Source organism: Uranotaenia lowii, chromosome 3 (assembly GCF_029784155.1).
Source record: "Uranotaenia lowii strain MFRU-FL chromosome 3, ASM2978415v1, whole genome shotgun sequence".
NCBI classification, from domain to species: Eukaryota; Metazoa; Arthropoda; class Insecta; order Diptera; family Culicidae; genus Uranotaenia; species Uranotaenia lowii.
This window is the reverse complement of record NC_073693.1, coordinates 291818027-291831896: the sequence shown is the minus strand read 5'-3', so window position 1 is coordinate 291831896 and position 13870 is coordinate 291818027. Positions and strand designations below refer to the sequence as shown.

The window sequence follows — 13870 nt, the reverse complement described above, 5'->3', positions numbered from 1 at the left end:
CCTTAATCCGGCCTTGCTTAGCATCGATGCGATCGCTAAATCAGCCATTAATCCTTTCGTGGTAAAATATCATCTGATGGTTGGCTTGATCGGATTTTCGGGTCAGAACCAAACGACCATATTTATGTTCCTGTAGACGCGTAATTTAACTGATAAAACTATATATATTTTTCTCCGTGTAGTACTCGAACATTGTTTATGTTATTTACTTTACATTTTCCTTAGGCCATCAATCGCATGCTTCAAGTCTCCTAGGAAACTCGCGCTGCGTGGTTATTATTTTCAACGTTGCGACCAAGGTGTGTATATACAAGAGGTGTTACCGTAATTCCCGATTCAGCCATTTTGATCATTTTTGCCTTGCAACTGTGAAACTCATGGAGTTCGTTTACCAACAAACTACAGAAAAGCTGAGCAAATAATCGTATGTTTGTAAACAAACTCATTGAGCGCTCCGCTCACTCCTCGCCTACTTACTGTCAAGTGTGAGAACCTCGTGTTTCAAAAAACTTTGGCCGCGACGTATGTGACGTGCCGCTAGTAGGCAAAGCTGTTAGCGCGCATATTTTGGATTTTTTCTGCATGCATAATATCACTTTTACGGTGCTACTTTGTATGTAGAAATTATCAGTAAAATACGAATCAGTGGGAATACACATTTTATTCGAAACAGTGGCGAATTCACAGCGATTGAAGTTCGCAGCAATGTTAAGTTTAGCTTTGAATTTTTAGCCGATCCATTTCAAGCCACCTCTGAAAACGCAATGTGAATTTCTTATCGGTGATCCTCTTCATTTGGCCAAGCTGCTGTCAATCATATACCTACTGCGTCAGATAGAAGATTCCTCCGATCTAGCCGGTTCAAATTAACGATCAGTTCACTTCATCATGCACGCTAAAGCAGTTGTTTGTTTGCTGATTTTAACAACTGCTCAGTGCTGCGGTTCGACGGACGCTTCAAACACAACTGACCCGCAATGTGCCCGTCTTCTGAATCGGGTGCGATGTGGATCACTTAATTTGAAATCTCCTGAAATTTTGCTGCCCGGTCGTGAAGCGGAAGCACTCAAAGGGGAGTTTCCGTGGCATGCGGCCTTGTTGCATCGAGAATTCCGTTCAGTCAAGTTTACGTACAGCTGTGGAGGATCTTTGATCAATGAATGGTTCGTGTTAACGGCTGCACACTGTTTGATCAATCAGAACAATGGTAATCCGATGGCTACTGGAGATATTCTTGTTTTATTGGGAGCTCATGAACTGGACAAGGAGGATAACTGTGTGCAAACAATGAGACTTCAACAGATACACATCCATGAAGAATATAGTTTAGATAGCCACAAACATGACATAGGATTGGTGATGTTTAGCGAGCGCGTCATATTTACGCCTCGAGTGTTGCCAGTTTGTTTAGATATTTGCGAAACGGAAGAGCCTAACTTCTATCAACAATACGGAAAAGTGGCCGGGTGGGGTTTTACAGAAAAAAACGCACTCTCCGATTGGCTGCGGATGACCGAGCTGCCAATTGTTGACTATTCCAGATGCTTGACTAGTAATCCGACGATATTTGCGAACACGATCTACGAGGGCATGTTTTGTGCTGGGTTTGCTAACGGAATGAGCATTTGCAATGGAGATTCCGGGGGAGGTTTGGTTACCTTCACAAGAAATCGGTGGATACTGCGAGGAGTCGCTTCATTTACGGCCTTGCGTTCGGAAGCAAGCAATGTTTGTGATGCTAAACAATACGCTGGATTCATCAAGGTTCAATATTACCGCAGGTGGTTGAAAAGTCTGTTACGCCTAAAAAACGAAGCAACCATGAAATATTTTCCTCAAAACATTGAAAGCATCTGTGGTCCCAACAATTGTGGTGAAAGGAAAATAAATAAACGAAGTCTTATTGTCAATGGAAGGCGAAGCTTTGCGGGAGAATGGCCATGGCAGGTGGCCATATTTTCCGTTAGAGGTGGCAACAAAACTTTTTTTTGTGGTGGAAATCTTATAAGTGATTTGATCGTGTTGACGGCAGCACATTGTTTGAATGGCGTTCATAGATCTGGTGTGAAAAAACTGGTAGTAGTGCTGGGTGAAAACAATCTGATTGAAAGCTCTGTCCACATGCAAGAAGTACTAGTTCGAACTGCAATATATCACCCGAAATATAATCGAACGATAAAAATAAATGACATAGGCCTGCTAGAACTAGCTACACCAGTACAGTTTAATGATTACATCCAGCCGGTATGCTTGCCGAGGAAGAGTGATTTGAATTTGTCTCTTTATGGATCTTCTGGAACGATCCTAGGTTGGGACGACCCTGATGATTCTATCGTACTTCGTTCTACAACTACTCCTGTTGTAGAAGGTCACAATTGTGTTTGGAGCGAAGTTATTGAAATTGAGACAGTCGGAAATATTTGTACTGGACCCGCAGCAAATGGTAATATAGTTCAGTATAGAAAGGTTATTTAGCTAACACTTCTTTTAAAGATTCATACATTGAAAATGGCGATTCCGGTGGAGGAATGCTCTTCGAGAAGGATGGTAAATGGACTGTTCGGGGAATTATAGCAACAACAATAAAAGATACGTTTACAATAATGACCAATACGGCTTTCTTTTTGGATTGGATCAAACGAGAGGTTCGTCTGATGTATTCTAATTGCAATATTCTGCTATTACTTTTAAAAATCACTTTATTCCAGACCGAAGCTGCAGATCAACGTACAACCGAGAGGAAAACAAGTGATTTTGATTTTGAGCTGCGATATAATCCTTGAAACGATTTCATATGGAAACTTTTTTTCTCATAGGGGAGAGACCACTGCGACCGGTAATTGATCTATTGTGGTAATTACCCCGCGTTAATATATGCTATCAGGCTCACCTGCACTATGGGTTAAAGTGACAGTTGATTGCTGACTAAGGATTTTATCCCAATCGGGTATGATATCAAAGATGTACGATATAACCTGGATGGAGACTTATAAACATATCACTTGACTATGGAAGATTAGACTGACGTACGGTTCAGCGAAAATGGAACTCAAACTATTTTAGCAAATTTTTTGTTATCAATAGAATCACCTTGATAATTTATTTGATTTTGTGATCAACTTTCTAAACCGAATTGATTATAATTTTGGTCGCAGGACTCTCTGAGAGTCGTTTTGAACTGCAAATCGCCAATGTAGGCATTAGACTAGAGTCGATTTGGGGTCATTTATGAATTTCTCAAACTCTGGGATTGTCTGCAGCGTTTTTAAGTAACATTTACATGAGTAAATTTTATCTTTTACAAGCATTTAAAATTTTATAATTATGTTTTTTTGTATTCTTTATGATCAAGAAAACTCGATAAAACCGTCAAAATAGAGACTGATCAATGTCACCCCAAAAGCATAAAATTCTGAACAGAGACTAAATCGATTTTTAAATCAAATTTAAAGAAGTCTAATAAATTTTTGCAACCATGTTTTACGTTCATAGGAGCCCAGTACTGGTTTTAAAAATATTAAACATGCCACATTCCCCTTAACAGAAAAAAAAATCGAAAAATATTGAAAAAAGTGATCAATCTTACCCCGGATTACGGTACAAAAAACACCCGCCAAAATTTTTACTTTCAAATTTTTAATGCTGAGCAAGCTTTGATTTGCTATCCAGTACATGTGAGCTCTGGATGGTCGTTTCTAATAGCCTGCCTATGGTGATGGTGAAAATAATCCCGCCAACGAAACGAACGGAAACGAAAGTCGGTTCAAAAAATGGGTGCCATGACTTTTGGTTCGGGGGAATAAAACCGTTGTTGAATGGACGACCGCCTTCAAAAGGGGTCATCCGAAAATCTAAAAACATTTTTCATCATTCCTGGTCCTAATGAGCACCCATGCCAAATTTCAGCTCTCTAGCTCTTAAGGCAGCTGAGCCTATTGAAGACAAACATACAAACAAACAAACGGAAATTACTTTTTATATATATAGATAGATGTTTGAATAGAGAAATTGAATATTTTGTACAGAAAAATTAACATCGTTTTTGTTTCTTCTGTGGAGCCGAGCCTGCTCTTAATCGTTTTTGTGCGAATTTATAAATTCTCTAAAGAAAAATTTTCCGCTGAACAACTTTTTCGAATATACTGACTATTAGGTAATTGCGTGCCTTGCAAGGTATTGCATGAAAAATAGTCTTCTAATATCTCAGCAGATACCCAGCAGTGATGTCAATTGAATTTATTGTTCTTCAATGCCAAAAGACATATACCCATTCAATACCTAATAACGTTTTTGTCTAACAAGATACGAAATTACGGTCTTCAACTAAGTTGTTCAGCGGAATATTCTGTTTAGAGAATTTATAAATTCGCACAAAAACCATTAGCTGGCTTGATTCCACAGAAGAAACAAAAACGATGTAAATTTTTCAGTACAAAATATTCCATTTTCCCATACAAACTTATTGGTTCAAATTTACTCATGTAAAGGGTGATACGGTCAAAATTTGGACAAGGGAAAACGCGTTTAAATCGGTGAAATCGTTTGTTTAAAAAATCTAATTAAGTTTCTTTTTCAAGTTTAATAAGTATAAAATTCAGGAAAAATGTTCAGTTAGGCTTCCGCTTTTCCAAATCCGAATAGCCGGGCCTCACGCTTAACCCCTGCCTTCAGATTTTGTACAGCCACCTTGTCCACCTTCTTCGCCGCAGAAAGCCAGTTTGCCTTGAACTGCTGCTCGTCCTTAGCAGTTTTTTAATCTTCTTGTAATATCCGGTACTACGCAACAGAACTATAAACCGTGTTTATTTCACTCCGTAAAATGCACCTCACGTTGCTGCTCTTCTTTTACACACTGAACTAAGAGTAACCAGTGCAGGTTAGATGTTAACAACTTCGGGGTGCCACATCCTCGCCGCAAGGCAGAATTAATGGGTAGTTATTTCAACAGCTCTAAATCGGAACGATCATAATAGAATGTCATACTGACCGACGAGGTTTGATAAATAACCTTTCCTCCGTGCTCTAATTTTCAAATTGGTGTTTGTTAGTAGAAGCCAGTTGATAGCTCTCTGCAAATCTATGCAAATCGTTAATTAAAAGCAGAATTCGGTCTGACACAATATAGGAGAACAACAACACAACCAACTCACGTGTATGTTCATGTTATTCAAAGTTATTAATACATTTATCAACTACATATGAGGCCCTCAGAGCCAAAGGGGTATAAGTGACAAAATGGTCAATTTTGAATTAATGATGCCAATCGATTCTTCATGTTACAAACTATATTTGGTGATTTTATCAGATTTTTCGAATTTTATTTACCCACTATTACGTTCCAAAGAAAAATTCAAATTTTCGAAAAATATATGGAAAATGGCCAAACACAACAACTTCAAAGCGTGTTTTCACGAAATATGCTTTTATGGACTTATACCTCTTTGGCTCCAAGGGCCTCATATCATTTTCTTTGTTCACTATTGGTCCATGTGGTAACATGGACATGAAATCGCATTAAAAATGATAACTCAAGTCATTAAAAACGTTACTGCGAATCGTAATTCCAACTTACGCAAGTAAAATGTCGTAAAAATCGTTACTCGAAGTCGTATTAAATGGTTTAAATCGGATATGATACAAAGTCCGCCATGTTTGCTGATTTTTAAAACGATTTCGTTCCTTTTTTTCTCTCGCGTGGGTCAAAAGAGAAAACAGCTTTGTTGTTCTCTTTGCGACCAGCAGTGCAACCAGATTGCTAAAAATCAGATGGTTTATTTACAAGAATTGGCCTATGACAGAGGCAGCAAATATTGTCGCTGGCAACAGTTCGCATGCGTTGAGAGAAAAAAAAAACTTGTGCTCTCTTGCATTCTTTCAGTATGTATGAATATGGTGTCGAAATCGTATACTCTTATCGCTTTAGCCTGAAGTTGAAAATTTGCATGTATATTGCCTCCACTTTGGTAGGTAAATGCTGTTTTTTCGTGTTTCATACGATCATTCTATAATGTATGTGAAACGTATAACAAAGTTGTTTAGAAATATACCTACAAAAATGTTTGCTGGGAAACTTGTAGCAATCACAAATTGTCTTCCCAAACTGAAAACAGCTTCTAACTTAGGATATGCTTTAGCTCTAAGGATTTTATTATAAGCCTTAATGCTACCTCGGTACTCTTCCCATCGACAAAAAATAATTTCAATAACGATCGTTTACTACGCGTGTACTTTGTATACAACTCTTCAAATCTTGAAAAACAGTTTAGAAAAAAAAAACAATTATTATTATTACACAAATTCGTAGGGCTGCAGTGTTAAACATGATCGGCGATTAACACTCAAGAATTCAAAATCTTTCCTAACAATGCAGTATATTCGACCTGATGAGACACTCAACAAATAAAAGAGGTAAAATTACAGTTACCATTTGTCCAACCTAAGGATGGCCCTACGCGGCTCTGGTCCACCTTAAACAATTTGTTCCCTGTTCAAGCTGTTGGCGTTAGGCTGTCGCGAGATATTGACAATCTTACTGAAACGCATACCTGGGGGAGCAGCATCGAAAGTGGATTTTTCGAGGACCGCTGCTATCTGCTTAGCAATATCACAAAATACTCAGCTTGATCCCAGACCCGAGTCAGAAAAACGAAACATCTTGGAGGCGTAAAAGAATAAACGCATCTCTGCTCCTATCGCTAATCCGCGCACCACATGGATAGAGAATATATTTTCGGAAACAACACAACAGAATTTTATTAACACCAACTATATCTAGATAAATAATCGAGAAATTCTCATGAAACGGTGTTTTACCACCGAAAATATTTTCCATTTGTTTTCTGTTTTTGTTTGGTCAGCACGCTGAAAAAATTATGCATTAAATCTGTTTCAATATTTTGATTGTTTCGTCTTATTGAAAACGTTAAGTCCATTCGAACATATCCTTGGCAATGAGCTTGACTCAACCCAGGGACTTCAAACATAGTTGGCAAGGAGATTTACTGTACTTAAGATGTTTGTTTTTTGTTTGTTTACATTAATTAGTTCATGATACTTATGAACTTGGTTATGAGCTGAACTTTACTCGATTTGACAGATATAGTTCTTTTCGATGAACTGAACTCTACTCAGATGTTTTTCTGTTAACTGTTAAAAAAGATCTTGAAATATGCTTGGCAAGGAGCTAAACTCTACTCAAGCTGATGAACATATCCTGTTAAGGAGCTAGACTCTACTCAAGATGTTCAACTTTCAATATCTACGAAATATCCATAATTGTGACCTTAGCAAGGAGCTTAACTCTACTCAAAGATTGATTTTTCTCATTTTTAAAATATGCTTGGCAAGGAGCTGAACTCTACTCAAGCTGTCGAACATGTCTCTTGGCAAGGATCCTAAAACTCTACTCAAGATGTTAAACTTTTGATATCTACGAAAAATCCATCATTGTAACCTTGGCAAGGAGCTTAGCTCTACTCAAGGTTTGATTCTTTCAGTTCATTCTTTAAATACGCTTGGCAATGAGCCGAACTCTACTCAAGCTGTCGAACATATGTCTTGACAAGGAGCTTAACTCTACTCAAGATGTGCAACATTTTATATCGAAAAAATCAATTGTTATGACCTTGGCAAGGAGCTTTATTCTACTCAAGGTTTGATTATTTTTGCAAAAGATTGGTCTACATTTCTGTATGAAATAAACTTCTTGGTAATGAGCCGAACTCTACTCAAGAAACACTTTATTTTGAGCAATATATTTACAGGGGCTTTTGTGGAATTAAGTAACATTTTATCAAAGCGATAATGATCATATGTATTGAACATTTCAGATCATATCACCCACTAATTTTAGTTGTACAACTGTTCGGATATTATTTTTAATTTTCTTTTTTTTTCAGTTTTGTTTAGAAAAGAAAATTATTAACAATAAACAGCCAAATATAGTACTACTGTATGTACAATACAAACTTACTACACTATTCAGAACCAATTTTCTATTTATTTTTTTCTCAACATTTCATTTATTGCAGTTCAAAATTCCTGTGAAATTTACCTGCTAATTTTTTTTCAGTGCCATAAAAATGCAAAGCCTCATTGAATTATTCTGATTTGATGGAATAAATAAATTGCAACGTTTCCAGACATACATACCGGCTCTGTCGGCCTTACTTCTCCTGGCAGGATCGCCAATGTAATATCCGGTACTACGCAACAGAACTATTAACCGTGTTTATTTCACTCCGTAAAATGCACCTCACGTTTCTGCTCTTCTTTTACACACTGAACTAGGAGTAACCAGTACAGGTTAGATGTTAACAACTTCGGGATGCCACATTCTTAAGGTTCCGCTTGACAATAGCCAAGTATTTCTCAATTGGGCGGAGCTCTGGCGTGTTGGGAGGGTTCTTGTCCTTGGGAACTACCTGCACGTTGTTGGCGACGTACCACTCCATGGCCTTTTTACCGTAATGGCAAGATGCCAAATTCGGCCAAAACAGTACGGAACAACCGTGTTTCTTCAGGAAAGGCAGCAGACGTTTATTCAAACACTCTTTCACGTAAATTTCTTGGTTGGCAGTCCCGGAAGCTATGAAAATGCTGCTTTTCAAGCCACAGATACAGATGGCTTGCCAAACCAGATATTTCTTCGCGAACTTTGACAGTTTCGTGTGCTTGAAAATATCTTCTACCTTTCCCCTTCTTTTTGCCGTATAAAACTACTGTCTCGGAAGCTGCTTGTAGTCGGCTTTGACGTAGGTTTCGTCGTCCATTACCACGCAGTCAAACTTCGTCAGCATCTTCGTGTACAGCCTCCGGGATCGCGCTTTGGCCGTCATATTTTGTTTATCATTGCGATTTGAAGTCACTACCATCTTGTAAGTCGATAGTCCGGCTCGTTTTTTGGCTCGATGCACAGTTGTAGACGATACACCCAGCTTATTTGCGGCATCTCGGAGAGAGGGGTTAGGGTTTCGCTTGAAACTACCGGCAAATCTCTTTGTCGTATCAGCGGCTTCCGGTTTTCGATTTCCCCCAGATCCAGACTTCCTGGCTGTCGACAAACGTTCCCCATACACTTTAATTATATTTGTAACGGTTGATTTGGCAACTTTTATCGATTTTGCCAGCTTTGCGTGCGAGTAGCTGGGATTTTCGCGAAGCGCGAGCTAAATTTTGATACGCTGCTCTTCTTCCTTGGACGGCATTTTGACAACTGAAGAGTGAATTTCTAAATCAAAATAGGAGCAACATTCTACACACACACACACCTTCATAATTAGGGGTGTTTAGGTTTTTTAAATTCAAAATTGAAAGAAATACGTCAAGTTGATATTGACCAAATTTTGACCGTATCACCCTTTAGCAAACAAAGTGAATAAATCCAGGATAAATCAAGGCTATTTTCAACTAAAACTGGGCATCCGGGCCGGACTGGGATTTTCCAATTTTAGTATCAAATATCCGACCAAGTCCGGATAAGACTGGGCAATCTGGTAAGCTTAGTGTTGTTTGTATAGGAAAATTTAATTTTGTTTTGAAATACGATTTTTTTTATTTCAACTCTTGAACAGAGTGTTCGTTTTTGTGAGAATTTGTAAACTATATAACGAAACTTTCTGCTGAACAACTTCGTCGAAGACCGTAACCTAGTATCTTATCAGATAATGGAGTTTAAATATGTTGAATGAATTGAAATTTAATTATACACAAAAAATTATGGATGAGTTTTGAACCAAATGAAAGGTTTTTGAACCTTAGATTTAGGTTACTTGTCATTAAATAGTTCATATAGCTTTCGATGTTTTGTTTATTTGTTGTTATTGAAAAGATTTGCGTTTGGCAATGATCCTTTCATTTCTATCACGCAAATTAAAAAGATGAAAACTGGTTAAAGATTCATTGCATCGAACTAGACACAACAAAAATCTGAACTACCTAAAGAAATCAGATGCAGCCATAGCATTCATGCTATAAATAATTGTTGAATATTTTTATGTTATTGATATAAGTTTTAATTAACTATATTTGAATTTTCCGATGTTTTGTGTGTACTGTAAGTCCCAAAAACATAAAATCAACAAAAAAAAAATATGAATAATTTTTCGGTGTACGTTTTTTTTTATCAATAGCTAGAGGTTAGCGATTAGCGCTTTAGGTTTAAGCAATAAATTTTTCAGCATGCGGTTTTAATAAGCGATCGCTAACTTTGACTGAGTTAGCGATTTTAATAGCAGCGCTAATTTTTCTGTTAGCAATGCCCAACATTGAGATTAAGGAATTAAAACTATTAGAAAAATTTGTGCCGGTCATTGCTTAGAAAATACGTGCTAGTTGATAAATCCATCATTACAATACGTTGTTGGCATTTATATCTTTCAAAATGAAAATAATTACAAATACCAAATATTTGTAGGCACGGTTTAGCTTCAAATAATTAAAACCTTTCTAAAATAATAATAACAGAATCTCAATCCGACCCTGCAACGTTCTGGACCTTGTTTGTACTGTACAAGTTCTCCCAAAGTGCTGAACGACATGTCCTTTTGCAAACTTTGTGCTGCCTATGAAAATATTCTAGGTACGTTTGTTGGGATAGGACAATTCATAACCAAGAACTGCCTTTCCTCAGCAAAGATTGTCCGCTGGATGTTGGCCGGAACAGAGAGCCAATGCGCTTCAAGGAAAGACACGCACGACATCCAGGATTATTTGGAAGGGGCTTATTCCGGAACATACCTATAGGATCTGGTACAAATACATAGGTACAGACAGACACTTCTAGAGGTTCCAGGTTCAGCTGGTCGGTCGTCTCGTGTCGTTTTGTGATTGCTGCTGTAGTGACAAAATTTCCATGTTCTGGAAGGACCTAATCGCTGTAAGTCAACCCGCCACACCCTCTAGACTAGATCCCGGCCAAGACTTCGCCCTCGTTTCGGACAATCTACATACATGTACCTACAGGGCCATTACAAAAGGGACGTCGCATTTTGCTGGCCGCTGGAGATAAAATTTGTCCCAACAAACATTTTCTGTGTATCTCACTGTGTAGGTTGTGTAAGCTGATTTGCCACTTGTAGCCAGCAATTCTATCGGAAAAGGATTCCCAGTTTTGGGAAGTTGTTGAAACAATCTAATGAGGATTGCTATGGACCGATTGAGGATTCTAAGCGGTTGAAATTTGGCTGTTCAAATGTTGTGACGTATGTTTGAGTCATGACGAAAAAACAAATATGTATTGCATCTTTAAGTTCACTTGTTTTAAAGATAAGAAAAAATTGCAAATAGGATAATCTCATGATGGAATTGAATTGAATTTTTAGTCATTTTTTCTGCTTATAGTTTCTTAAGGGGGGGGTAGGGTCTAACACTTTAAAAAAATCGATTTTTTTATTTTTTTATTTTCTTATTGTAAAACATTTCAAGAATGTTGTGTCAAATTTTCAAGTCAATTGAAGCAAAACTGTAGAAGTTATAGGCCTTTATCTCCTCCTATCTAATACTGCAAGAAAGAAAGAGCAGAAACTTCAAACGCGTTTTTCTCAAAAGCACATTTTTAAAGTCCGTGGACATCGTCATTTGAAAACTACTTATCCGATTCTTTTCAAATTTGGAACATATTTTCTACATATAAAATACCAGACCCCAACGTTTTTCTTTTTTGATTTTTTTACTTTGGGGAGATTTTAGAGGTGAAAAATGGCGGATTTTTAAGTGAAAAATCGTAGTTTTTACTTCAAACAGCCACAAAAATTTCATAAAAATATTTTTAAGTTAAATAAAAACGTTGGGGTCCAGAAAAACATCTATTAAAAATATTTTGCTCTGATTTTTTCACTTCAGATGATTCTGTGCTGAGATACAGTGTCCACCGCAAATCCTGTTTTCTAAAAGGCATCCTCGAAAATGCTCCGTCACCGGCTCATTTTTCAATATTTTTCTACGAAAAAATTACTAAATGTTCTTTTAACAATGCTTTGTATAATGCAAAAAATTTGAATACATTTGTTTGAACGATAGCTCTAGGAAAAAATCGTGAAAATGGTGTTTTTTTTTATACCCGTTAGACCCTACCCCCCCCTTAATGTAGCAATTGTTGTCTTAATTTTAAAAGCTGATCTCCTGGCCAAAAAGATAAATAAATAAATATAGAAAGGAAAGAAGGCAAGTGATATAACATATTAGATACTGGATATTTCATTGTTAATAGATTGTTTAGAACATATAGCATCCAAAATATAAGGCAATAAAATTCACATTTTTCTAAGATACCAAGAATTTAAGAGCTGATTTTCACTTACTTGGGACACTGTATAAGAATATGCAATCAGTTTTTTTTAAATAGGTGAAAGTTCATAAAATAAATTTGTATACGTTTTGTAAAAAATCTTATATATATAAAAATGGAAGGCGTTTTCTTTGTAACACCATCACGTATAAACGGGCGGTCGAAATGAAGTGAAATTTGGTATCCGAGGGTTTTTCGAGTCAGAGATGGTTTGTATAATAGTTTCAAGAATCTCACTTTTTATGGCAGGGGGGTCCCCATACAAAATCATATCCTTTTGCTATTCTTATATATAAAAATGGAGGCGTTTTCTTTGTAACACCATCATGTATAACTGGACGGTCGGAATGTAGCGAACTTTGGTATCCGAGGGTTTTTTGGGAAAGTGATTGTTTGTGTAATAGTTTTTTGAATCTCTCTTTTTATGGAAGGGAGGCTCCCATACAAAATCAACTTAAAAGATTAAACATTTTCTAATGATTTATTAAGTAAAAGGTAAATCGAAGTTTACCGGGCCAGATAGTGTTAATATAAAAATTCATGTCTTAAACATTTGATCAAAACCGAGTAGTTTTGACTTTTGAGAAAACTGATAAAAGAGTTTTCTTTTGATTATTTTTTCCACATTTTTGAAAATACCGGAATTTTGATAAAAATATAGATTTGAATCTACAAAGAATCTTTGATATTTTTGAAAGCTTAAGGCAAAACGTTTAGAAGTGTTCAACAAAATTGTCAAAAAAATTAAAATCATAAATTAAAAAAAATATTAAAACCGGTCAAATCTTATGTTTATGAGTTCGTCTTGGTACATCTTCGTACCTATAATGATCACATTTTCAAAGGGGGACGTATCAGAGAAACATAAGATATCAAAGAAAAAAAGTACATAAGCCGTAAATATCATAAATTTCTCGTAAAAGATACAACGGCTCACCGGCACGACTTGAACCCACAAATTCCGCTTTAGTACAACGCTGCGTTAGCCAATTACACCACGTTGAACGTGACAAAATAGGCTCCAGTATGCGTGCTTTTTTGAAAAATTCATGATATTCGCGGCATATGTTCTTTATTTCCCATGTTTCACTAATTCTTCCCATCACCTTTGAGGATATAAAACGGTCTTTCGTGAGGTCAGAAATAATTCTAGATTGGTTTATTGGTGATTGACAAAAAAGATTCGAATTCAGGACAACGAAAATCAACCAAAATCAAGTATTAAAACATAGGAACCAAAAATGCTGGTCCTCTGTGTAATCGATGAGATCATAGACATAAAAACAACTTTTAAATTCAGACTATGAATCTACAACATTTTCTCATGTTAAAAGATCAAAACAAGAATTTAAATATTATGTAATATCCTGAAGTTTTTTTGATAATATTCATACTGTCAATAACAATTAAAACGCTAAGATTAAATGTATATTGTTTTAAATTTTCATTTGCTACTATCTAACTATAAAAATAATAATAAATTTTTCAAATTTGAAACATTTATATTCATCGCATAAAAAGATAATATTCATAAAAACAAAAACTGAATTGTAATTCTCGTGGATAAATCTCAATTAAAAAAAT

At 36.4% G+C, this 13870-nt stretch overlaps 1 protein-coding gene across 1 annotated transcript; it reads left to right on the top strand.

Annotated features, from left to right (window-relative positions):
* The first annotated feature begins 888 nt into the window (after positions 1-888).
* On the top strand, positions 889-12258 carry LOC129753589 (transmembrane protease serine 9-like). The gene is made up of 4 exons (XM_055749422.1): positions 889-2443; positions 2494-2645; positions 2709-2947; positions 6305-12258. Exons 1-3 carry the CDS (start codon positions 889-891, stop codon positions 2781-2783), a joined length of 1782 nt encoding a protein of 593 aa, XP_055605397.1. The 3' UTR covers positions 2784-2947; positions 6305-12258.
* The last annotated feature ends 1612 nt before the right edge of the window (positions 12259-13870 follow it).

Bases quoted from the DNA above. Each gene is read 5' to 3' on its own strand.
- LOC129753589 (XM_055749422.1), top strand. From the start codon at position 889: ATGCACGCTAAAGCAGTTGTTTGTTTGCTGATTTTAACAACTGCTCAG. The intron at 2,444-2,493 runs GTAATATAGTTC...CTTCTTTTAAAG, and splicing joins TACTGGACCCGCAGCAAATG to ATTCATACATTGAAAATGGC. The intron at 2,646-2,708 runs GTTCGTCTGATG...ACTTTATTCCAG, and splicing joins TGGATTGGATCAAACGAGAG to ACCGAAGCTGCAGATCAACG.